Genomic DNA, 26,539 nt, shown 5'->3' on the forward strand with positions numbered 1-26,539 from the left:
TATAGTTTCCATATGGTAAACTTCTAAAGAGTTCACACATTGTCTAAAAGCACTAAAAGGCTTGGGAATGACAGGCTTGTTTCTTACAAAACAAGGGAACAGAATACTGATGGCATATTGTGCCCCATATCTCAGCTACTAAAGAGGCTACAGATTTTTTAAAGGTTTGGCATCTGGTGCCACAGGATGGCATGCCTAGAATTTCAGTAAAACCTGGCCATCCAGGTAATATGAAAAAGCTGCACTCAACTATCTGAGTTACTACTAGCAGGAGCATTAGATCTATCCTCTAAGACATGGGTAGAGAACATATGGTCTATAACTCATTTTTATGGCCCACTATTGCATTTGGTGCTGTTGCCTTAAAAGCAGTGGTACTACACTGGTGCCAACATAAGTGAGTCACCCAAAATCATAACACACTAAGAGATGTCATCTTGGTCTCCCTTTCAGGAATGGAAGCAGATATTTCCCCCTGCAATCTGGTGAGGCTTTCTGGAAAGGTACCCTTCTGTGCTATAAGAGCCACAACAGCCATCAATAAAATCTGGGGCAAGCATGATAGCAGGAACCTCTGGAAGACAAATGGCTCATAGTGTTGTAAATCTTGCCAATCCATGAAACATGATTCAAAATCACTTTCACGCAGCTGTCCTCTTTTCTTTGCATTCTGTGCATTATTCCAATGTGGCTGCACCATTTGTTTATATAAAGACAATACATCGATGGCAATTTTATTTTCAACCCATTTTCTAACAGTCACAGCATGGGATTTCTTTTTCACTGCTGCTACATACTGGACTTGATGTTTGCATTGAGCTATCCACTATGTGGTCTTTTTTCTGGATGATCACAGACCATACAGATCTTATCAATGCATATTTATCTCTCCATGCAACTCTCACATTGAATCTCATTTACCACATTATTATTCATTCACTAGTACTGAGTAGGAGTTTTTGGAATGGTGTTTCCTTCCCATCCTGAATAATTTGTTATCACCAGAAAACCTGGACACCTTCTGCTTACTTCCTTAATCCAGATTGTGTATGAATCATTAAACAGCACTGGTGTCAATAACATTTGTGTGTGTGTGTGTGTGTGTGTGTGTGTGTTCTTAATAGCCATTAAGTTAGCTTTCACTTATGGAACCAGTGTGGTGTTGCAGTTTGAATCTTGATTAGGATTCTGAGAGAACAGGGTTTGGATACCCACTGGTCATGGAAACCCATTGGGTGACTTTGGGCAAGTCACACTTTCAGCCTCACAGAAGGCAATGGGAAACCCATTCTGAACAAATCTTTCCAGGTAAACACTGTTGCATTCACCTTAGGGTCGTCATAAATCAGAAATGACATGAAGGCACACAACAGTAATGAATGAGAGACCTCCAAGACACCCCCATCATCAATGGCCTTGCAGATTTCAAGGTGCCCAAGGGTTTGTTCCATCTATTGTGAAAAGTGTCCATTTATTTTGTTGTTTTATTTGTTGTTTTCTTTTGCATGGTCATGATTTTAACTGCTTTTAATTCTATAGTTTGTTAAATGATATTAAGTTTTGCATGATGTGATTTTTAAAGCTATATGTTTTTACATTTGTAAGCTGCCTTGCATTCCAGACTGGGAAAAAGATGGGATCATCATCCCCTTAGAATCTCTAGGACTTAGAGATTCCTAGAGAGGACAGATTGATCAAAACCACAAATAATCAAATCTGCAAAAGTCACAGCCACAAATGTGGAGGGCCAACTGTACTTAGCTAAGCAGCAGAAGTGCTAAGAACCCCTGAATTGCTAAGATGTGTATCAGTATACCAGCAAGAGTACTCGATGTACATCCAGATCAACATACATTGATGTGTGATGTGCATCAGTGTGTGATGCGCATTCATGCACAATGCGTAGTGAACACTTTGTCATCTCTGCTACATTGCAACATAACAGTAGTCCTCAATTGGGTTTGGATGTTATGAAACTATCTGTTTCTAATTCCTACATATGTCAGTCCATTTACTAAGTTTTAAAACCTAAACAGATTACAGCTAATAATATTAATAATAGTAATGTTTCTACTTGTTCTTTTGAATTACATCTGTTTATAAAAGGTTCTGACCTCTTATCACAGAATTGTTAACTTCAGTTCAGGAGCCTTTGGTAAGGGGTTTTATATATAGGTTTGTGAAAGCCTTATAATGGCTACCCAATGAACCTTAAGTATATATTTGTGGTTCTTCTTAAAGTATCTTGAAAAACTGGCAAAATGTCTTTCCTTCACAGCAAATAGTCTTATTCTTTCTCAATAAGATTTCTTGCAATCCTTCAGAAACCTTCACTCTTACTTTCACAATGAGCATTATCTATAGATGGCCTTCAGATCCAGGAAACATTGAAAAGTAGCCATTCCACGAATGCTGGCCAATCAGCAAAATGCAATAAAATCCAAAATTCACAAAAGACCTTTGTTAACCTCCCAAAATGTACAAAATACACCATGCAAGCTTTCAAAGCTACACCAACTTCTTCATTAGGAAAAAGATATTTAAAAATGATACAGGAGAGGTCGAGCGACAATGGTAAAGTCACAGGGCTACATTTTATATCAGATGTTGTTTATGTTGTAGTTCAGTTGTTCTGGAGGGATTTCAATGCAGACAAAGGCCACTCCACTTACTGGGCATGTGGAAACCAGGAGCAAAGGGCAATAAAAGGCAGCTAATAAAATTATAATTCCATTAGCAACAGAAAAATTTTCTTGAGCTCCAGGTTCTTCCTGACCTGTGCAAAGCTAACTGCTCCTTTCTTAGGCAGAGAATACCGAATTTCTCAATAAGTGCCTGCATTGTTACATCTGGAAAAAAATTAGATGCTCTATTGGTAAAACTTGCCAATCGTAGTACAAATGAAAGAGTTTAACTTTGTTTCCTGCATGGAGATCCCTCTAGAATAACTGAACTACAACAGAAACAACACCTGATACAAAATATAGCCCTGTGACTCTGCCATCACTTTTCCTCTCCTGTTTGATTTTTTAACATTTTTGGCCTGAGGAAGAAGCTGGTAGAGCTTTTAAAGCTTGTATGATATATTTTGTGCATTTTGGTTGGCCAATAAAGTATCGATTTTGGATTTTGTTGTATTATACCTGGGACCCTGGTAATTTTCTTTTTCTCTTCTTTAAAAATATTTTTATTAAATAACCAAAACAAACAAACAAACACTAAATTTTCTATTTCTGGGGATCACACAAGGAAAAAATAATCTAAATAACAAAATATCTAAAATGGTTTAAAACAAATCTAAAATGAAAAAAACAAAAACAAACGCAGACAAACAAAACAGGGAAACAGTGCCTTCCAGCTTAACTGACTTTGGTTCTTCAATGAATGAAGAATATAAAATGAGAATATAAAATTCTCTAAATGAGAATATAAAACTGAATAAAATCTCTTTCTATATCCCGTTTCTAAAAGCCTAAAACCATAACAGAACCTCCTTTAATTTTTTTCATATAACCAATCAGCATCTGTTATCTAATGGTTTCTCATGTATCAACATAGTTAACTTATCAATTTCCGCAAAATCAAACTATTTTAACAACCAGTCTTCTCATGAAGGAACTATTGTCGCTTTCCATGTTGTGCACAGATCATTCTAACTGCAGTTATCAAATCTTGTAGTAGTCTTCCGTGTATCCTTTCTAACCGTTCATTTAAAAGTCCTTATAAAAATATTTTAGGTTCCCGCTTAAGTTTAATTTTATTAATTTTCAATTTTAACCCCTGAAATCAACAGCAACTGGATATTTGAATCTTTAGAGCAATGAATCTGTTCCACATTTATGGGCTACACAAGAATCTGATCCAAGGTAACAAGCTGTATCCCTAAAATGAGCTCTGTACCTTGGATAGCTCCTTTAAAGTTCAGCCCAAGACCTTGGGCATATCTACCATCCTACAGCCATCAGAACCACCAAATCATTTTTATCTCTGTTTAATGAAGACTGGAATCCTAGATATATACAGTTAGGTGTAAACTCAGCTCAACACAGAGGGTCTTAATTCTGCGTAGACATGTATAAGATTTTGTGGTAGTTTCCCAATTACCATTTTTAAAAACCTGGAGCTATATATGGGTGTGTTTAATGAATAACAATCCAATTCATTTATTTTTTTCTTCAGTCTTTTAATTTTTCTTTGATAAGTGTTTCTTTCCTTTTAATTCTTAAAAGAAAAACTTTTATCTAATGGTTCAAGACTCCATGCCTTTCCCCCAAATTTGCTGTGATCAAACATTTTTTCATTGTTTAACATTTTTTAGCAAGATGCTCCACAGATTTGTGTGTGTGTGTGTGTGTGTGTGTGTGTGTGTGTGTTAGAGCAATTGCTATTAGCTTTACAAGAGTTTGTGCTTGTTTTTCTTCTTCCTCTTTTGGGCAAATCTGTCACACTTCACAATGAGAGCCTTTTTGCCTTTTTTAGATTCCTCAGCATTACTTGTTAGCTACACTGGAAACTCCTGGATTTGTATGCATCTAATCGAAGCTTTTTATTATAGTGCTTTTAAGTAGCCTACAAAAGGGTCCTGAAGAGGTCTGACCCTCCTAACTCCCTCTTTCAAGTTCTTTCCCCTTAAGAAGTTTCCTGTTTTTAAATTAAATGTCACCATGTTGAAGGTTTCTAGATGACTTTCGACTTTCTTTTTCAGTTCAGTTGAAAAGCTTTATGGTAATTGACAACGCTTAACAGCTTGCACTGCTTGGGGAAATCAAACATATAGCCATGTTTTTTCTAGTTGGCTCAATGGCTGTTCTATGCTGCAGCACTTCAACTTATTTATATACATTAGTATAGGAACACTTTTATTTATCTGTCAAAATATTGTCTAGTAGCGAGAACACACATTCCCAGGCTGCATTTGTAGATAACTATGAAGCATAATTTAGGGTTATAAAATACACACTAAGATTTCCCAAAGCAACATCAGAGTGTGGTCAAGATGGCAAATGTTATTAATAAGGAAAAACTGGAAAGCTAGGATTGATTGCAGCAGTTTGCCTTTGCTTGCACCTACTGGGAAGGGTAAAGGTCTGCACCCTTCTCTCCTCTCCCCTCAGCTAGGCTAACTGAGTACAGACTATATTTGCACATTGAATTATGCAGGAATTCAAGTAAGCAAAAGGATAAAGAAGTAAAGTGGGATGAGGAAAGAGAGACTGGGACCTTTTAAAAGCAGCTGAAAAAATTGTATGATAAATCAGGACTGCCCTTGCAAACTGAAATGATTTGAGGGTATGTAACATGCATTTCTGAGCCAGTATGACAAAGGAGTTTATCACACCGGAGGGTTCCTGCCATGCTCCCGTCATGTAAATGTCACCAAACTGCGATGGGAGCCTCCTGGTGGGATCGTGGATGGCGCTATTAAGGTGGAACATTTCCATTTTCGTCACAGAAGCGTTTTCATAATTGTTTAAAAAAGGGCCCTTTTTAAATAACAATTTAATCCATTATTAAAAAAGGCTCTTTTTAAAATAATTACGAGAATGCTTTCATGACGAAAACGGAAGCGTTCCCCGTTAAATGCGCCATCCGCGATCCCACCAGCAGGCTCCCATCGCAAATCGGTGGCACTGGGGCGAGGGGAGCAGAACAAAAGGTAAGTAATGTGATAAACTCCATAGTAGTTTGACTATTTGACTATGACTCTGGAGACTAGGATTCGATTTTGAACTTGGCAGAAACCTCATGGTAGGTTCACCTTAGGGTCACCATGCTGGAAATGACTTGAAGGCACACAATAAGAACAACAATATGCATTTAGAAAAACTGAACCCAGCATGAAGCACCAGCCTTCTGTGCTTTTCCTTTCCTCTCCTCTCCTCTTCCTGAAGACCATGTTCACTACAGGTTGATCTGTAGTGAGCTGAAGGGGTTGAGCAATGAGACAGGAACCAAAAGCGCTTTGGTTCTTGTCACTTTCATTTGTTCAGTACACCAACATCCCTGTCATTTTTCTTCTGACTTTCAACGTGAAACAAACTCTGAATTAACAGCCCCCCTTCTCAAATTAGACAGACACCAAAAAACTACAGTCAGCCCTTCTTATACACGGATTTTTTTATACACGGATTTAAGCATACACGGTTTGAAAATGTTCCAAAAAAGTATAAATTTACCTTGATTTTCCATTTTTTTATAAGGGACACCATTTTGCTATGTCATTATATGTAATGAGACTTGAGCATACACAGATTTTGTTATACATGGGAGATCTTGGAACCAAACCCCAGCGTATAACAAGGATCCACTGTATGTCTCTCTTCCTCCTTCCCCAGCTTTCAGCACATGTCTATGACAGCAATGAAGAAATAGCAACCATGAACAAGAACTAGAGATCTGTGCTTTCAAATGGTAACAGTAGACATCTGCAAGGAAATGGTATAGTTTGGAAAAGTTATGCTTGTGGGCTATAGCTCGCAGGGTAAAAAACATTTCTCCACTTGCCTTGAAGCTTCCCACCCTAATGAAAGTGAGAATTATATTATATTTCTTTCTACATTCTCCTCTTCTTCATAAGCTCCCCCACTCATTACCTCCTCTGGCAACTGTCTTTTTTGTTTGTTTAAAGTTTGCTTCTATGGCGTGTCCATCAATTGCCTCATCACAGTACTGATGTTCACTGGTTGCTTGGGATCTGAGCATATTGGAGGATAACACATCACCCTCCTCATTTCAGGGTGAAGTATAGTTGGCCCTCCATTTGTGCGGGGGATCGGTTCCGCCCCCCCCATGAAAACAGAGGCTTGCATGTATTCATAGGATTGAATAGGGTGCGCCCCATGCATGTGCGCCATTAGAAATTATAGAGGTCGTTCCTCCACGCACAATCAAGGTTGCGGATCTCAGATCCACAAGTTAGAAGGGGTGACTGTATACTCTTTTTGGGCCACAGCCATGATTTTAGAGCCCCGTGCAAATGGCTGATAGAACATCTCCTATCAGATGTCATGCCCTCCGCATGCAGAATAGCCCTGAATTAACATCTCTGGACTAAAAGTAATCAGCAGTAGGAAAGATATATGTGGGGGAGCAGGATCAATTCGGGGTAATGGTAGGAATATTGACAGTGGTGTGGGATAACATTGGCTACTGTTGGCACTACTGGTGACAATTTGTTAGTTGTCACAGTTTGGGTAATAAATCAGTAAATGCACAGGGCATTGGCATAGGAGCATCTGGGGCATGAATCCTATTGGTAGCCCCATTTTGGCCCATTAAGCCAACTGCTCAATGGTGACATAACACTTAGGTAAATCCAGTTCATTTTAGTGGATTTCTCTAGTTAGTTAGGATTACCAATACAGTGAGGCCTACAGCACCTGTGGTGATTGCATAAGAGGCCTTCAAAAGTGGCATGCATTATGTGGGCTATCCAGACATGGGCTTTAGTATGCATTTATGTCATTGTTTACTAACCAGAAATCACAGTTTAAAATAGTGGAAAACAAACTCAGTTCTTTGTGTGTTTCTAAATAAAACACAAAGAGAATTCAAGATGGCTTGCTTAGCAATTGGCTAAAGCACAATGGTAAGCCAAAGCTCTGTTTATGTGAAACTGAATTCTGATTGATTCCTCACTCTTGTGGGAGAAGAAGAATGGAAGTGGAAGTACTAAAGCCTAGATTTTTCTGTGGTCATACTCCTGATCTTGGATGCAATCCTAAAATATAGTTCAGTGCTAAGTGAAACTCATCCTGAGAGTTTGTTTCCATTTTTTAAAAAAAAGTCTCGTGCAAAGGAATCATTACTGGGGAATTCATGGAGAAAGTTACTCTGGAATGGATGGTGCATCAAACATTTACATAATAATCTAACATTACAGTGTACTGTATGGACAGAGTAAGAGCACAGCACCAGTTAAAATTAAAATTTGACATCCTATGATCCTTGATGGGTGACCCAGTCCATAAGAAAGAGAGATGTTTGCCCACACAGAGGGAGGTCCACTATGCAGGTTCTCCCTTGACCAGCAGTGGGAACATCTTGCTGAAAATGCTCCACTGTAAAACAAAAAAGGGACTTTCTGAAAGGGATGGGAGGGGCAGATTAAGGGAGGCTGTGACCCAAAGCTGCCTTGTTTTCTAGGCACCCATAGAAGTGTGTGGGTGGGAAGAGAGAGAAAGAGAACATCATCTTTGGAGTATATTTAGTGGTTTCTCTCTCTCCTTGGAACCAAGGAAAAGGAAACAAACCTTGTGTAGGGAAGAAGGAAATAAAGTAGGGAAAAATCTGTTTTCTTTTGTCCTGGCTGTCTTGAGTCCATGAGGGCTTAAGACATGGTACTGCATCATCCACAGACTCTCATCCTTTTATCCAAGTAATTTGGCTTAATTTTAAAATAAAATAAAAATAAAATTAGTGGCTATTAAGACTTGCACCCATGACCCAAGTATCCACATCCTTCCATGCAAAGATGAAGGCAGTAAAGCAAAAAGATGTACAGGAAAAGAAAACAGAAGAGAAAACTGAGTGGAGAAAGAAGCTGGAAAGAAAAGTGGGCCCAAATTCTGCAGGGCAATTGCAAATATGCAACCTACAGTTATGCATTTGCAACTGCTATGTATTAACAATCCTTACACAGCTCCTAGGTTGGAGACTACGCAGGGAATGTTAAAGTCCCCTAAACCACATTTAACAGTAAGCAGACACTGTGGCTGCAGAGGTTTATTTCTTTTTTTAGTTTTTTAGTTTTGTTATAACAATAATGCATTCATACAATGTCATCTCCCCATCACCATCACCAATAAAATATTCCTATCATACTAAACACGATATACATAGTATATTAAACTAAGCACTACTCCTTATATCTTATGCCTCTACCTATCAATACCTCTACATGCCCCCAAATACCCTTTTTAAAAAAAACACACACCATTGTCTAATACTTTTTCCTATCTATTTATCCCATACATTCTCGTCTTTTCATTTCACTTCCTATTGCTTCCACTCTAACCACTTCCCTTCTGACCAATCCTTCTAAATTATCTCTTTCCAATTCTCCCTCTTTCCCTACTCCTCTTAACACCTCTTTCCTCTTATCCATTTCTGTTGTTTCTCATCCTTCATTCTCCTTCTTCCTCTCTTCTACCTTCTTCACCTACATATACCTTCAACTACTTACTCCACCATTCTAAAAAAGAACATCCTCCCTCTTCTACTACTCCTTCTATCACAAACTCTTACATTGTCTTCCTTCCTCCCTAATTTCTCATTTTGTCATAAACCATGTCTCTTTTCTTACCATTTATCATTTTCTATAATGTCAGGAAGCTGCTTCTTGATTGACAAAGGAATGGAGATCTGTTGCTCCCTGCAGCTGCTTACTGGTAAGTGAGGTTTTTTTTTGAGAGGTGGCACACCAGAATTCACTATGCAGAAATATCATCAAAGTGCTATAATACACAATGGTGGTATATAATCTCGGTAGTGATTTACAATGCAGGAAGTTCCCGCCTCCATTTGTTGCTTACTCTCAAGAGTTCAAGCAATCTGTCAGGGATGCTTTGATTGAGAGTTCCTGCATGGCAGGGGGTGGACTGGATGGCCCTTGTGGTCTCTTCCAACTCTAAGATTCTATGATTAAATACAAAGCTCTCTTCTGCTAAACATTTCCACATGCTCACAGGAGGCTGCAGACCACACTCTGCTGTGGATCTACATTCAGGAAGACAGTGTTGTCTATTCTGGATACTCTCCTCCTCCTCTGCCAATGGGAATCTTCTCCCCTTTCAGTTATAACTTCACTCCTGCTGTAATGTCATTAAGGCATAGGAGCCAAGGTATGGCGTGTACTGCAGACTATATAAGGAGAAATCTGCCAGTTGCCACAGTAATGAATGCATAGACAGTAAGCTGGGATCGGATGCCACAGCAGAGATGGATGAGTCCATGAATCTGGCTCATAAAAGGCCTAAGGTGCAGAGACATACGTTGTTTCCTGAAAAATGGTTTGGTAGCATGGAATGAGGAACAGAATGGTAGGTTGCTAGGCAACTTGAATGGAGCATGGGAAAGAAGAGGCATTTCAGAAGGCTTCATTTGTCCTTTCTCTTAGGTGAATTTTCTTGGGCTTGATCAGAGGAGAAGGGCTACTCACATGAATACTTTAGCAGAAGTTGAGTGGGGACTGTTTGCAGGGGTGCTTATGTAGAGATACTGTAAAGGCAGCTTTTCCAGTTAGAATATAAAGAAACCAGGCTAATTCCATAGCTGTTTCCATTTCTGAGAATGTCACAAAGAAACTCATTATCTATTTCAGCATCTGGCCAGGAAAAACTGCATGCATTTCCCCCAGGTTTTCCTCCAGAAATAGTAGCTGAATGCAAAGAGGATAAAGTCAAGGTGGTGGTTAGGCTATTAGCCTTGAACCTATGAAACCCAGATTCAAAGCTTTGGAATGAAGTAAGTGATTTTGGGGAAATCACTATGCAACAGAAAAAAAAATTACCTGATATTAATGTGGCAAAGATAAAAATACACTAATTTGATCTATGCTTCCTGAACTCTTGGAGCAAATGGTGGGATATGCATATAACAGTATTTTAAACTGCAGACATGGAAAGTGACTCTAAGGGGGACCATCCTGGCTTGCAAAATCTAATCCATGTGCAAAGTGCTGGGCTTAATTTTTTTAAAATGAATTTCATTTTAAAGTCAAGTAAATACATTTTCTAATGTAATCTATAACGTGAAAGCTTTAATGGGCTATAACCTCCCCACATACCACAAATGCTCTCTAGTCAGAACCTGTGGGAGTTGAAAACATGTACAAAACCAGAGGCACCTCAAGAGAAAAATGAAGCTATCCATCATTTAGTGTGACAGAACATTAAAATATATTACAAATTCCCAGAAGCATTCTTATGTTTCATTTTCAATCTCAATTCAAATAAATGAAATCGTTGTATTGTTGATAGGCTATATTCCTAAACGAATTAGTGCTAGCAAAACAACAATAAACCAAACTCTATTTTTTTTACAAACCTTTGGAATTATACTGGAATTAAAGCAGTAGGCTTCTGCTGGGAAATAGCAGAGCTAGGAAAAATTACTTTTGCAAACCATAAGCCTAAGCAGCCTTAGCAGGATATCCAATGTTAATAATTACAGTCTTAACAATATCTGGAGGGCTGCATGCTTCCCAACTTTGCTCTAAGATGAGTGTTGTGTTTCTGGAGTTGCTCATTTCATTATGTTTTCATTGTCTTTTGTTGTGTGTTGTATTTTGATGTATTTTTAGATAATAACTATGTTCTCTGAGCCTTGGGAAGTAGGAAGATTAGAAATGTAAATACATTTTATATAGCAAACAAACCTATCTCACATATGATTCCCAACAGTCTTGCTTGTGTTGAATTAGTTTACAGCAGAAATAAGATTTTAATTGATTGAGAGCTTATTCAAACTGTTTTCCAAAGGGGAAATCTCCCAAACATATTCACTGTTGTTGCTTTTGCAGTATCTCTGCAAGCTCTTCCTCATGTTCCAACCAGCGCTCAAGGGACATGAGATTGGGAGATTGTCTTGTTCAGGCTGTTGTCAGTTGCAACACCCTGTTTTCAAAATGCTAAGATCTGACACTGACATGACAGGTTTCCTAAACTCTCAGTATATCTGCAGACAGAGCTGGAAAGTGGTATGTACAACCTAGCAAAATAATGGAGCCAAAGGAGCAGTTCTATAGTAAAGGGATCCTATTTCTCTATGTGCTATTTTTATGAACTTCAAAAATTCTCCTCAATCTGCAGTCAAAGAAAATTGATCCTGCTCATATGATTTTTAGTGTGGAAAATTGACATGATAAGTATAATCTCACTGAATCCCTGAGAGAGTCTCAATGGCGGATTACAAACCGCCATAAAATACGTATTGACTACGTATTAGGGTTAGGAAGGGGCGGTGCTTCCGCACCCCCTAACCCTAGTACGTAGTCAATACGTATAATATATTGACGTAGCAGATGCTGTGCATCCGCACGTCGCGCATTGCTTATGACGTCGTGAGTGCGCCATTGGCACCTCGTGGTGTCATAACTGCACCACAGGAAGAAGCTCCATTTTGGAGCTTCTTTTTTGCTCCGTGAGGGAGTCGCGTGGTTTGGCTGCTGTGGCTCCCTCACAGAGCAAACAGCAGCACTGGCAGACCGCCGCAAAGCGGCGGTCTGTAACGCTCCAATGAATCTCAAAGAAAATCTCAGTGAATCTCAGAGATCAGATGAACAGCTGAGTTACATTAGATTACATAGCTTTGATGAATTATGGCTCCTAGTTATGACCATTCCCACACTCATACCTATGTTCCTTTTGGAAATCTAGATAATGCCAAATAAGGAGGACGAAAAGGAGTGGGAGGAGGAGGAATAATCAAGTATATTTAATAATCTCACTTTCGTTGATTTGCAAATTCATTAAGTTTTGAAAGTTCCCATTTTAATTATAAATAGAATGTTTTGAAGTACAGGTTTTGCAGATTAAAGAAATTTTTTCCTCAAAAGGATTGTGGCCATTCTTGGACAACATCCACTGTTTGTGTGTGTGTGTGTGTGCATGTGTTCACATGTGCGTGTATGCTTTTGTACCTGAATGCTGTGAGGAAAAAGAGAAAGAGAGATGCAGTGACAGTGGGTTCTTCCAGATGGACCTAAAGTATGAGTTCTCACAGTGTTGCTCCTTGCTTTGTGCCAGGGTACTGCCAGCTGTTGTCACCTCCATTGCCCACTCATTCTATGCCAGTAGACTCCTTTCCATTATTTTTGGGGTGATGGAGGCAGCATAGAATAGTAATTCAAAGGTTTAAAAAATAAACAAACTCTGGATTTATGGTTTGCTGAGGTTGGAGTGTGTCCCTATGTTTCTGAAATGAAAGAAGGTAAAAGTAAAGGTATTCCCCATGCACAAGGTTGTCAAGTCGTGTCCAATCATAGGGGGCGGTGCTCGTATCTGTTACTAAGCTGAAGAACAAGCGTTGTCAGAGACTACTCTGTGATCATGTGGCCAGCATGATTACCCGCAAGGCTGTTTACCTTCCCACCAAAGTGGTATGTATTTATCTATTTGCATTTGCATGCTTTCGAACTGCTACATTTGTACAAGTATCTGAAATGTATTTATTTTTATTTCATTTCATTATTTTTCTTAGAGCTGTAGTGCATCTACAAAAAATTAAAGGAACACAGTGGGGAAATGAGGATATTTTCATTTCCTTTCACTCTCTCGAACCCATTCACCATGTAAACCCTGCAGCTTACCTCACCATACACATCCATGGGAAGTGGCTGAACCCTCCTGCATGAGCCACAAGAGATACACATGTGCCCCTTGGGACTTCTCTGAGATTGGGAATAAAATGTTGCAGCTGTTGCTGGAAATTGCCAGTAAAACAATCCAGGATAACAGCAAGGACCACTGGATCGATCTTCCTTCCTTCCTTCCTTTCATTCAAAAAGTCCTCAAAAACTATAGCTATAAATATTGGAAATGCCAGCAGTATTTTCCCCATCTGTTTTCTCACAGAGAAACAGACAGAGGGAAGGGGGAATGTGTGTGCATGTGAGGTGAGATGGAGGAGAAGGGAAGGGAAGGGTAGCTATTGTCTGTATGCATGGCTGGAGTGAATTGGCTATATATTTAGAAATATATTTTCACTGCACAGTTTTTGCCCATCACATCTGTAGCATGGAGGGTGATGCTCTCTCTTCTTTTGAACATAAATGAGAGAGGGCTGCTGCTGCTCTGTCTGTTACACATGTTAGAATGTGTGCATATTAAATACAGGGTTCTTCATTTATGTCAGGAAATGGAGGAGAGGTGCAACTGTGGGGGCAAGGCAGGATGGAGTTGAAAGACCTGGGGAAAGTGTGATTGGATGGAAGAAGGAAGTAAATAAGTGCAGTACATGAGAATGTATTTTTCTGCTTGTGGGCATGTTAACTTCCAGCTTCCATAGGGTTTGGCTGAATTCCTCTCCTAAACCAAATGTGTTTTGATCCCAGAATTTGTGCCAAACAGCATGTGACATACTTTAGTGAAGGATCTTTTTTCTCCCACAGGTATCCTATGTGTGTTGAGGTGGATACCTGTGGGATACCTGTATGCTACAATGCTGGTTTGGCAGATGGTGGAAAAGGCTTTAACCCTTTGCTCTCTGCTCAGGCTCTTAGCCAAATTGAGTTAGTCATGCTGGCTGCTTTTGAAGGAAAACTCCTGTAAACAATGGCAAACCACATAACAGCATAATCACTTTGATGCTTATAGTACAATCATAGAGAGGAGGAGAAAGCCTGATGGCATTGTAACATATGATCATCACAGCTTTGCAACTAATACTTGTAGTTGCAATTGTGAGAGCACAGTGAAATCCTGGATGCCTTGTTATATGAGTCTTGAAAACGTGAAAGAGTACTCCAGTGCACAAGTAGTTTGACCCAAATATGATGGTGGCCTTGACAGGAGATAAGCTTTTTGAGTAAATATTTTAAAATAAAATAACATCCATGATTTCTGCATGAACAAACCTTATTTCCTAACACCATTATGATGTACTTTAACACCAAGGAAATATAGGACATTACCACATGAGACCAAAAAGCAAAATTTTAACAGATAAAAGTGTTTTTGGCCTTTATCAGACAATGTCATGCCCATCCTGCTGCCGCCCTGTTACTATAGTGCACCTTTTCATCGACAGGCAAAACTTGTCAATGAGCTATCAATCTTGGCATTATAGCACAAGTATTGTGGTGAAAAAAAGTCTCTCATTTCAGTTTAGACATTACAGCAGTCATGTGGCAGGACAGGGCCTGATTCTCCTCCTTTGTCTCCATACCAAGCACTATTCCAAAGCAGGCTAACGCCATGCCTGTCCAGTTTTTGAATTTTTATATCTGCTATTTTTATATCATGGCAAAACAATAAAATAAGTTTTAATTTTTTTAATTTTTAATTTTTTAAATAATAGTTTTTAGTAATGTTTCTGCAATTAGGCAAAAACAGCAAAATTAAAAATAAACAAACCAACAGGCTTTGAAAGTAAGCTTTGAAAGAAAAGAGGTACAAGAACAAATGTTTTCCAAGCAGTATGTTCCTGTTTCCTTTCATAACACCATTGGCACTATCACACAAGGCTGGTGTGATGATGTTTGTAATTACACTGTCTGAGGAAATGTACACTGGTCACCTAATGGCAATGTATCTCTTTCTTTTCTTTGCCTAAAAACAGTAGTGTGAAAGACCTTGAAACAGTAGCCAGAACAACTACAGGGGTTGTATCTACACAGCAGAAATAATCTGGTTTGACTTTAATTGTCATGGCTCAATGCTATGGAAATCTGGGCAACTCCGGTGCCACAAGAAACTACAAATCCCAGAATTCCATAGCCTCCTGGGATTTCATGGCAGTTAAAGTGGTGTCAAACTGGATTGTTTCTGCAGTGTGGGTAAAGCTTAGGAAAAGAAAGAATCTTGTGGCAGTTTAAATCTCTCTATGAATATTTTGTGCCAGTTTCTTTGGATCTTGTCAAGTTGAAAGGTAAGCTTGCTTATCTCCTCAGGAGTGGTCTGAGACATTAACAAGCAAGATGACAGGAGAATAGTACTGATTATGAACAGATTGGAAAAGCTCAGAAAGCAGAGAATAGAAAGCAGGATGGGAAAAACAGGATGAATTTTGCGAGCAAGTGGACTGTGGGAAAGAACTGGATGGGAGGGAAGCTAGAAATAATATCTTAGGAGAGATTGGAGCTGAGAGTGAGAGAATGAGTACTGCATTAGCACTGAAGAGGGGATAATATGACAGATGATAGGACAGAATGAATAGTAAATTCAGAAAAAAAGTAAAGCAAATATGTTGCAGCAAACAGGAATAAGAATGGTCTCCAAGAATCAACACTGTAGAAAATGAAAACAGTAACAGAACAAAGAGAAAGGAAAACTGTTGGACCAGGATGCATGTACGATCAGTGATAGAGAAAGAGGAAAAACGTGTGGAGTAGGACATATAAGGAGGGAAATGAAGATACAAAGATAAGCAAAACATACTGGTAGCTAAAAAAAACAATCCAAAGGAAAATATATCAAAAATAGCATACCTAAAGTAGAAAAATAAATAAGTAAAGGGTATTAGGTATGCCTCACAGATTTGGAAGTGAAAACCTAAGCATCAGAGCTACTGTACATACTCCTGTATAACTCTAGAAATTTTAGTCAAAAAGTGAGCTCAAAAACCTGTGTCAACTTATCCACAGGTCAATGTAAGTACTATACTTTAACTCTTATTGAAAAAAAGGAAACATTCCCTGGTGACAGGCAAGAGCATAATCGGTCCTGGAAGCACTGCTCCCCTCTATTCTCTCATCCATCTAGTCTTTAGTATGAACACAGTTAATATCTGCTGAAATTCTATAAGTTCTTTGGCACCGTTTTCTTTTGCTTCATCCTTTAGATCCTTTGTCATATGCTCCTAGGTTTTATCCTCAACTATCCACAGGTCATATCAAAATCCATAATTTTGGCTCCAGAAACCTCCCTTTTAATACATGAGGTTGACTTATGGTTAAGTATATACGATAAAACACTTGTGGTTAAATATTTTTGATTGATCAAGAGATACATTTTGGCCACAGCCTCTTCTGGGCTTTATTCAACATGCTAAAATACTTCATCTAGATTTAATTTAGTGGCAGAGGATGCATCCTGACAAATTAAAAAGTCCAGAAAGTCTTAGATTTTGTTCCTGTTCTTTCTGATTTTATTTTGCAGATTCATTCTTTTTTTAAAATTCCAGAACATTTTCTGTCAGCTCCCAATATGATCAGGGACATTTTATATTGAGTCCCCAGGTCAGTTTATAAAACTGGAAAGAATGGGGACAAAATCTTGGACTTTTCAATCAGTCTGGATGCACTCAGAGAGGAGATAAAATTGGAATTCATCCTAATATCTGAGAAACAGAAGTTTTTCTTTTCAGTTTAAGTTGTACCACACTTCCAAAGAAACAACAAAATATAGTTGTGGGGAGCTGTATATTACGCATAAAAAAGGTAAAGGTAAAGGTAGTCTCTTGACATGAATGTCTAGTCATAACCAACTGTAGGGGGGTGGTGCTCATCTCTGTTACTAAGCCGAAGAGCCAGCGTTGTCCGAAGACAAATCTGGTGATCATGTGGCCAGCATGACTGCACCGAATGCTGTTAGCTTTCCACTGAAGTGGTACCTATCTATCTCCTTGCATTTGCATGAAACTGCTAGATTGGCAGAAGCTGGGACTAGTGACAGGAGCTCACCCCATGATGCAGGACTTGGGCCTTGAACTGCCAACCTTCCAATCTGCTGATCCCTACATATTACACATAAGCAAGTTATCATTTCCTTGATGGTTAACAATTTCAAAGAGATTAGCCATCACTGTTTCTTTATGTAAGGCTATGATTTTTTTAATATTAAAGAAAACATTGTGGATTTAAGTACTGTACATTAGTAATATCAGTCTTTTAAATTATCATGTCATACTAGGGTTGCTAGATTAAAATCTGGAGATGACTCCAGTACCTTTAACAGTTGTGTAAAAGAGTGAATGTCAGCACATGTTGCTTGTAATGCAACCAGTAACAAGCAATTTGGTAAAGAGATAGGAGTTATCTCCATTTTTTAGTCTGGCAGCCTTCTGTAATATCATGCCAAATAAGTCCCAAAGCCTAATTTATTTGTCCTGATTTGTTTTATTTGCATGTTTGATTTCTTTAACAAAGTATTCAGCATTTGCTTGTTTTGAAAGTCTCAGATGCACTGACTGGGAAAGAAATTCAGGGAATGTTTTAAAGGTCATGGGGCTAGAGCTACAATAGGGACCAGACTGGACCAGCATCATTTCTGTTAAATTACCAATGCTGGGGTCCTGTAACTGTTGCAGTTGCTGTTTTAAATATGGCAGCAAAAGTGGTGGCTGTCAATGGTGCAAAGCACCTTCTCTTGTCCTAGACTGATACATAGACTGTAGCTCTGAGTGCCTCCTTCCTTTCTGGAATGGGAGAGAGAAAATTGTATCTGTGCCTGTCTATATATGTGCACACGGTGTCTCTTAAATTTAGCAATGCTGTTCTTAACACAGCGGTGGCAACACTGGTAAAAAGGGCTAATAGAGGGACTCACAAACTGATTGATGCAATAGGACTGGGCTGGATGATGAATGTGGAATATACAATGTCACATGTTGTCAGCATGTTGCCATGTCTCGTATAAAGCATATTTTTCCCACTCTGGAAGAGTATATTCACAGAATACAGTAAAAGGGAAAGAATAAGCAATTTCTGACAGAAGGATAGACACTAATTCAGAAAAATTAAACTAAGACTATTGGTCTCTACTTGTGGTAGGTTTTGACAACACAGGCTGTTTGAATATGGGTATGATTGGTCAGGAGCATTGAACACTTTGTACTGCTTTAAAATAAACAGACAACTCTCTTGTCTCTAGTAAACATCTAATTTTTGATAACTAGTATTAAATGTCATATTTTGTAGAGAGATAAAGCCATCTTCCAGCCTGAACTGATTCCAATTAAAGATTCTTCAGGCCTTGCTACACAGTGGCCCTTCACTCTGCAGTCTAGTTTTTGTCAGTTTTTATTAAGCCATGCAAACCACTGGAAGGATTCAAATGAACTGGCCGATTTTGTTCTGACAATTACTTAGAGTTGAATTACTTGCCTGAAACTTGTTCCTGGAAGGAACAAAAACAAGCCTGTAGCTGCTACTGAACAATAGAATACTCAAAATTGAAAGATTTGTCACAAGTTAACCCATTTGAAAGTGAGGATCATAGTATATTCTCTGTCATTCTATTAAAAATATGAAAGGTTGCCCTCAAGTAACAGGTATCTTGATCATTTTACCTGACACCATTAAAAAAAAAATTCCATGTGTCATATTCTATGGGTGGATTTGTACATTAAATTCCTATGTTTTACTTTCTTTAACACAGATTGTGGTACAGGAGGCTTATGTTTGGTACAAATTGTTAAATTTTGATCAAGGCACTATCATTTTACATTCAGGCAAATTTACAGGAAATTACTAGTTTCCTGACAACACATTCCTGCAGTATATTGCCTTTAAATGATGTAGTATTTACCTTACATTTTGGATGCCATTGTGAAATTGAATAAAACAGTCATTATTTTTTAATCCTGACACCCTTCCTTTTTACTAAATATCTTCCATCCACAAATGTTTGCTGAGAAAGATGTATTCATATTCTGTATTCCTTTTTAGTTTACAATGTAAGAGATGAACGTGCATATTATGGGCACCTTTTAGTAGACCTAATATTCAGTCTGAATTAATTTTTGTTGCCAAAACCAAGAAACCACCTGAGAAATGGACAATGCATCCACAAGATATGATGAAGCAATATGAGCTCATTTATGCTAAAACATAAGAAAGCATTGTAAATTAAACTTCAGGCTGTGAATCCTTTATCAAATCACTGTACTGAATATTCTGCAAATGTGTAATGCTGTTAGCAAGGAGATACCGGTGGATTGCAGCATTATTTCCTCACCAGCACTTATGAATGAAGCAAAATCAAACTGAGGGATTTCTAAAAATATAATTTGGCTAACTTCAAAAGATCATTTCATTCCAACCTCCTATCTCTCTGGAGTAAAAACAATCCTTTAGTTAGAAAGTTACTTTTATAGATTTGGAAGGAAAAGGTCTCTTGTGACACTTATAAGACTAACAGGTTTATTTTAGAATTCATTTTATGAATTACAATGCACTTTTAAAAGATGCATCAAGACATTGCATCTGAGGAAGTGGTTTGTAACCCAGAAATTCTTGTGCCAAAATTAATCTATTAAAGGTGCCACACAACCCTTTTCTTTCTTTCTTTCTTACTTTTTTGAAGTGAAACAGATTAACAAAACTACAAGTTTGAAAATTCACCTGGATCTTCAAAATACCTTGTTACTTTTAGGTTCTCTGATGAGAAATGCCCGTCTCCCTCCCCTCCTGGAAAGTTAACATATTTTGCATATATTAACTGATAAACTACATATACAGTAAACCATACAATTATACTGTAATATATATTGAATATGTAAAAAGCATGTTTCTGGCCTTATTCACTAAGACAGCTACTATTTTAAATTTGAATACAAGAAGTTGCAGAAGATTGTGTTATGAAGCTAAGTACAAAACCAAACTAAATATTCTACAGAGAAGTACTGTATGCATTTGATTTGATTCTCCTTCACTCTCTGCTGCCTAATGCTCCATGCTATTGCCTATACTTTTCATAGCTGTGGTCATAACTATCTTATGGATTAGCCTAGGTTCCATTAAACAGTAAATGAATAAAGTAAAGAATAAATGACAAATAGTCTAAATATTATGTGCATTACATGGATTGGTATTCAGTATATAAGTATCACAGAAAGTAGAAAGGCTCAGAGGCATACTGAGGATTTGCTGGCTGCAATGTTAGCACAAGTATGGTATCTCATTTCTAAATATTAATGATTAAACAAACTGTGGCCCTTCCAAATGGCCTGGATTCTCCTGCCCTGTCCTTTTCCTTCCTCTTGATAGCTTTGGTCTGAATAGTAGTTTAAGACAGATAATTATTTCACAGAGAAACATTAATGAAAATAGCAGAATAAAAGGCAGTTACCTAATACGATGAAGGGAATTCCAAGGAAAGTAGAATTGTATTTCCCACCAGTCAGATTAATGATTCCAGCTGCAGTGAGAGTGGCCAAACTCACAGTTAACATCCCAAGGAGGCCAAGCCAGGGTTTGCTGCGGACACAGTCTTGCATGGAGCAACAAAGCATGGCCAAGGTTACCACAAGGACCAGGCTTGTGGTCAGGTAGCGTTCTGATACCCTACTTGTCTTTTGGAAGTCTTCTTGTAGAGATGATGAAGTGAAAGGATACATTGTGACATTCTGGTTGGATTTCTGGAAAAGTTCAACAGTGTCACAGAAGTTGGATTCCCATTTTTCTGCCACCATATCATTCAGGGAGTTGATTGCCTGCAAGTAATATGTGAGCTGAATGGCTTCGGCAGACTTTACCCGGTCTTTGCTGTGCACGGTGACTCCGCCAAGCTGGTGTCCATTGTACACTTCCCTGCCATCCTTCAAGTGTGTGATTGGATATGTGATAGCAAAATTCGTTTGGTTAGACAAGCGAGCAGCCTTCAGTTCCTTCAGTATGTGCACAATGTCATCCACTATGCAAGACTTGTCATTATTTAGGATGCAGATATGAGCAAATGTATAATTGAAACCTGGTCTTTGTACTTGGATCTTGGTCACAGCAGAGTGCAACTACAAGGGAGAGAAAAATCACACACATTATTTATCATCTGATAATCTTGTATTATAGCAAGTAGAACAGCAGCAGCACCTTCATCGACACAGCCTGTTTCTTCTTATCTAACCAACCAAGAAGGTTTTAATACTGGCAGTAGTAATAAAAAGAACCTGCTGAAAATGGAAAACATGCATTAAAGCATTGTTATCATTCCCCAACAGCATTCCCATAACTCAATTAGATTCTGGCAAACAGAAACACTGCCTAAGTTTCTTGCTTTATATGCCATCTCACCCAACTCTTATATTAGCAACTGTGTTTGAATTTACAGCAACTTTGTATAAAATGAATCAAAAGTAGTCTTCCAATATGATCTGTTTGTGAAAGCAAATAATTTTTTCATGCTATTTGGAATAATTTTATTACTATAGTTATATAGTGATGATCAACTTGCTTTTTATTAGAATGTTGAGGTCCACCAGAGTTAGGTGAAGAATACTACCATAGGAGAATGGACATGCATTAAGAATTAAGAAAGTGAGTTCATATGTTTTTCACATGAAGTAATGATTAGTTCCAGAACAAAACTCACAAGTGCTTTCACACGTGCTCACTCCTAAGGATAACTACAGCATCATTGTGCAGCATAGCTTTCTTCAGCGTCCCTCATTTCTGCACTACTCATCACCTCCCAAAACTGGCTCCAGCTGGTACCTCATCCTTAGATTTTGAGGATGCACAGGAAAGATACAGTGTGGAGGAGTATCATATTCTTCTGTATTCTTCAGGAACTTTCAGTTCCATAATCAGATGTACACCACCGGATTCTGGACCAAGTTTTTTTTCCATTATTCTTTTCCAGAAATATAATTGTAGGAGGGTTTTAATTACTGCTTTTGTTAGACAACTGACAGTCAGAACTGCTACCAGTTGCAAATCACCCTGAGTTCTATCAGTCTACTCATGTCTGCTTTAAGAGATGACTGGATACAATGCCCTTCCCCTGTCCAACAGTGAGAAAGAGATGATGAGAATGTGAAACATCACTGGCAAAAGGTCTGTGGAAGCGGAGTGGACTTTTCTAATGTCTAAATACAAAGTGCACTGTGCAGTGACTTTGGTTTATGAGACTGTCTTCTTGAATTGCTTTGTTGTTATTGCTATTTCTGATCATTTTTGTGGAAGCTGCTTTGCCCTTTGGAAAGGTGAGATATAAACCTTTAAAATAAATATGGGCAAAGAAGGCTGGAGGCTTCCGGATGGCACTTTGAAGGTAACAGATAGAGGAAGCAGGGAAATCCAGGATGAAGCAGGCTCTGTGGTCCAAGGGCATCTGAACAGAATGAATGGAATGGAATCTTTCTAAGGTCCAAATGGCAGCATGTGAAAAAACACACACCCTGATTTCTATTTAGAAATACACAGCAAATAAATAAATAAAAAATAAGCCAAAATATGAACAGAAGGGAAGCTTGTTCTTACTGATGCAAACCTTCAGCACTCTGAGGTACATAGGGGGTGGGTTGTTCTGAATAAAAACTGCTGTCTCAGAGAACACATTTAATTAGAGAAAGAAAAATAAGAAGGTTGTACTTGAGAAGATATGAATTATAATATAAAATAAAAAAAATAATTTTTTTAAAAACAATATGCTCTGGGTTTCAAATGATTAATTTTGTGTGCAGTTTCTATGACAATTTATGTTTACACTTAGGAAGGTATAATAACATTTAATTCGATAACCAAGTTTACTAGTAGTTCTTAACTGTGACGATCAGTTAGAACAGAGGCAGAACCAAGTTATTTTTTTCACCCAAAAATGGGGGAAACATTCTGAATGTGGGATTATTGCTTTTGGCATGCACACCAATATTCTGTACACTAGATACAAATACATAGTTTTCAGTAATGTTTCTTCTGTTTCCATATAAGATATATGTAATAAGAAAAGGAGATTGCTTGTTTTTAAGTCCAGATAACAAAAATGTATCTGTTTTAGTACAATGTTGACAGTTTCCACCTTGTCTTGGCCCTCTCATCACCCCAACTTCATTAAAATAAATACAAAATTAATTTTACCTTCCAAGAGTGGTAATACAGTCCGAGAAAAGAATACATAGTAGTTTTTTTCCCCCAATTTCTGCTTAGAATCCTTTTTTTAACCACCACCTGAAATAAATAGTCTTTCATATCCTCATTTTTTGGGTGGTGGTGGGGAAGGAAATCTTACCTCTTTAACCTGAGATTGCAAAGAAGTTGGATAATTTGGTTTTGCCTTAGGTTACAAAACTAATCTGCAAAAGTTGGAAATGATAAATATAGCCATACTTTTTCACTTTAGCTGAAGTTGAAGAACATGCCCTATTTAGCAGGGCTAATAAGTCCTATAAACATCTGGGGGGAATATTTCAGTTGTACTGTTGCATTACAAAAAGCATAATTATACCTTCTTGAAGATGATGATTACAAGAGACCATCAGAACACAGGAAGCTAGGCTTTTCCTGATGAGCAAGATCTGCCATTATTACCTATGAATATTCCCCTTGCAGGCTGTTCTTGTTATACATGCTACCAGTGTATTTATCATCTCAGTGGGACTTAGCATTAGACCTTCATTCAGAATGTTTTCTAGTCTGTATATACCCACTAAGCTGCAAAGGCTTTTGTCATAAGGAGTGTAGTAATTCTGCATTTGGGAAGTTATTGTGTTTGCATTAGGTGCTGTTTTGGTTTTAAAATAGAACTTGGTTTAAAAATGGAACACTTGATTCTTGAGAAGTAACAATTAGAATCTGTTAGACAATGTTGCAGAGTACTTCTAATATAATATTAGAGGCTTTGGATTATGAGCATGCTGCTCACCTGGTTTTGGGCTGGTCTTCACTGAGACTACTGGATTATCACACTGAATTTGTTGCAAGGAAAGAACTGCCTTATATTATTTACCATCTGGAAAAAGGACAGTGTGTTTGTACTGATGCATGGTGGCTCAGAGGACTCTGTTAAACCAGATGGTTAGTGGGTCCTGTTGGTGAATATATTTTGGCAGCTGCAGTTTAGCAGTTATGTTCATCTGATTTGATATAGCCATCCACATTTGAAGGGTATTCACTTGAAAACTCGACTAACTGCTGATCTCACTTGAGAACTTCTATCTATCTATCTATCTATCTATCTATCTATCTATCTATGGCTTTGGAAACTGACCTGGAGAAAATAATAATGACATGACATTCATGCTGTTAATGCCAATTTACTTCTGGATGAAAGAAAGTAAAAAGCTGTAATTCTGTTAGGATCTTCCAAATCTTTTGTCCTGGAATATTGTTACTTATAGTGGGAAGAAACATTATTTTGGAGGAAGGTTGTCAATCTACTGGCCAAAGCTATCCCAGCTTCAATGGGCACCATCTCTCTAAATCGAACTGTACCTGGGACAGATAGTCAACTGAGACCTGACATAGCAATCACAGATGAAGATCACAAGAAGATTACTATTGTGGATGTCACCAACCCCTTTGAAAACAGGAAGCCAGCCATGAGGGAGGCCAGAGAACGGAAACATCAAAAGTATACCCCTCTGGCCGATGTCCTGAGACAAAAGGAGTATGAGGTCTCTGTCCATGCATTGCTTGTTGGAGCCCTGGGTGCCTGGGATCCGGCAAATGAACCTGTGTTGAGAGTCTGAGGAGTGGGAAAGCGCTATGCAAAGCTCATGCACAAGCTAATGGTGTCAGATACCATTAGATGATCAAGAGACATTTACATTGAGCACATTTCTGGCCATCATCAGTATGAGGAACCAGCTGTGGTTTTGGCAGAAAAGGAACGGTGAAGTTTCAGTTTTCTTTTCTTCCTCTCCCTTTCTTCTCCCCCTTTTCCCTTCTTCTTTTTTTTTCTTTTTCTTTCCTTTTATGGTATGCAACTGTTTGGATATATTAGTGATTGCCATCGGTGATTTAAAAGTAAAGGATATATATTTTGGTCTCCTTAGTATGTTCTATTTTATTTAAAATATGTTTTAATAATTTAACACATCCTAGGAATGAAATTTGCTTTGTATCTAATCTTTTTATATATTACCATATTACTATGTAGTTTTATTTGCTATTGCATTCTTTGGACTTGATATGTATTGCTTATTGTTTTATGTAAAACTGTTTTCTTAAATATTTTCTAATAAAAGGTTTACATAGTAAAATAATAAAGGATTCACCATATCAGTCTTTTCATATAGTAAAGTAACTACCACATCAGTTTTGATCCAGCCTTTATATTACAGAATTAAATTGATAGTTCAGCTTCATGTAGGAAGATTTTGGCTGTTTTATGCAGAGTAGCTGAAGTTTCTACAAGCAGATGCTGAATCACCTCCAGCCATGGATTTCAAAGGTTTAGGGGTCTCTTACAGTGCACAAGCTACTTTTTCAAACTGAGATAAGTGGATAACATAATATGCAAATTACATTTTTGGAGGTGTAGCATTTTAATTATTCATGAGAAGGCATGACTCATTAGAAGAGACAATAATGCTAGGAAAGGTAGAATGCATTAGAAAGAGAAGAAGACTATATGCAAGATGGATAGACTCAGTCAGAGAGGCCATTGACCTGAGCCTGCGGGACCTGAGCAGAGCAGTGGAAGACAGAGGTCTTGGACTGTCTCATACACAGGGTTGTCATGAGTTGGGGTTGACTCGAGGGCACTTAACAACGACAACAAATGCAAAGGGATCTTGTAGCACCCTTGAGATTAGCTGAATGAAAGATGTTGTAGCATAAGCTTTCATTTACTTCCTCAGAACATCCTTTGATCTTATTTATACATGACAATGTACAAATAGGTTTAGTAATACTAACTGTAAGTCTCTAAAGTATATCGTGTAATCTATTCTACATCTATTTCCTAGTACTTCCTGAAGTTTTCTGTTCTTGTTTGTGATCCCATTTATATCACCCACTCCTAAAAACAGTTATATTTAAAATGAGGGTAGGGCTGTTGTGTTCTTCAGTGCATGGAACATATTTATTAGTTATTTAATATTAGATACATTTATCCTTTATTTTCTCTTAAGTGAGCTCAAAGTGGCATGCGTCTTTGTCTCCTCTTTATTCTCACAATAACACTATGAGATATGGCTGGTTCTTGTGAGTTTCATGGCC

General features: G+C 38.0%; 1 protein-coding gene across 1 annotated transcript in view; it reads right to left on the minus strand.

The window, feature by feature from the left end:
* Positions 1–26,539, minus strand: part of PTCHD1 (patched domain containing 1) — a 65,337-nt gene that overhangs the window by 16,343 nt on the left and 22,455 nt on the right. The window contains 1 exon segment of the mRNA XM_042456916.1: positions 20,730–21,390. Coding sequence (XP_042312850.1) covers positions 20,730–21,390 — 661 coding nt within the window.

This window comes from Sceloporus undulatus, chromosome 3 (genome assembly GCF_019175285.1).
Source record: "Sceloporus undulatus isolate JIND9_A2432 ecotype Alabama chromosome 3, SceUnd_v1.1, whole genome shotgun sequence".
Classification (NCBI taxonomy): Eukaryota; Metazoa; Chordata; class Lepidosauria; order Squamata; family Phrynosomatidae; genus Sceloporus; species Sceloporus undulatus.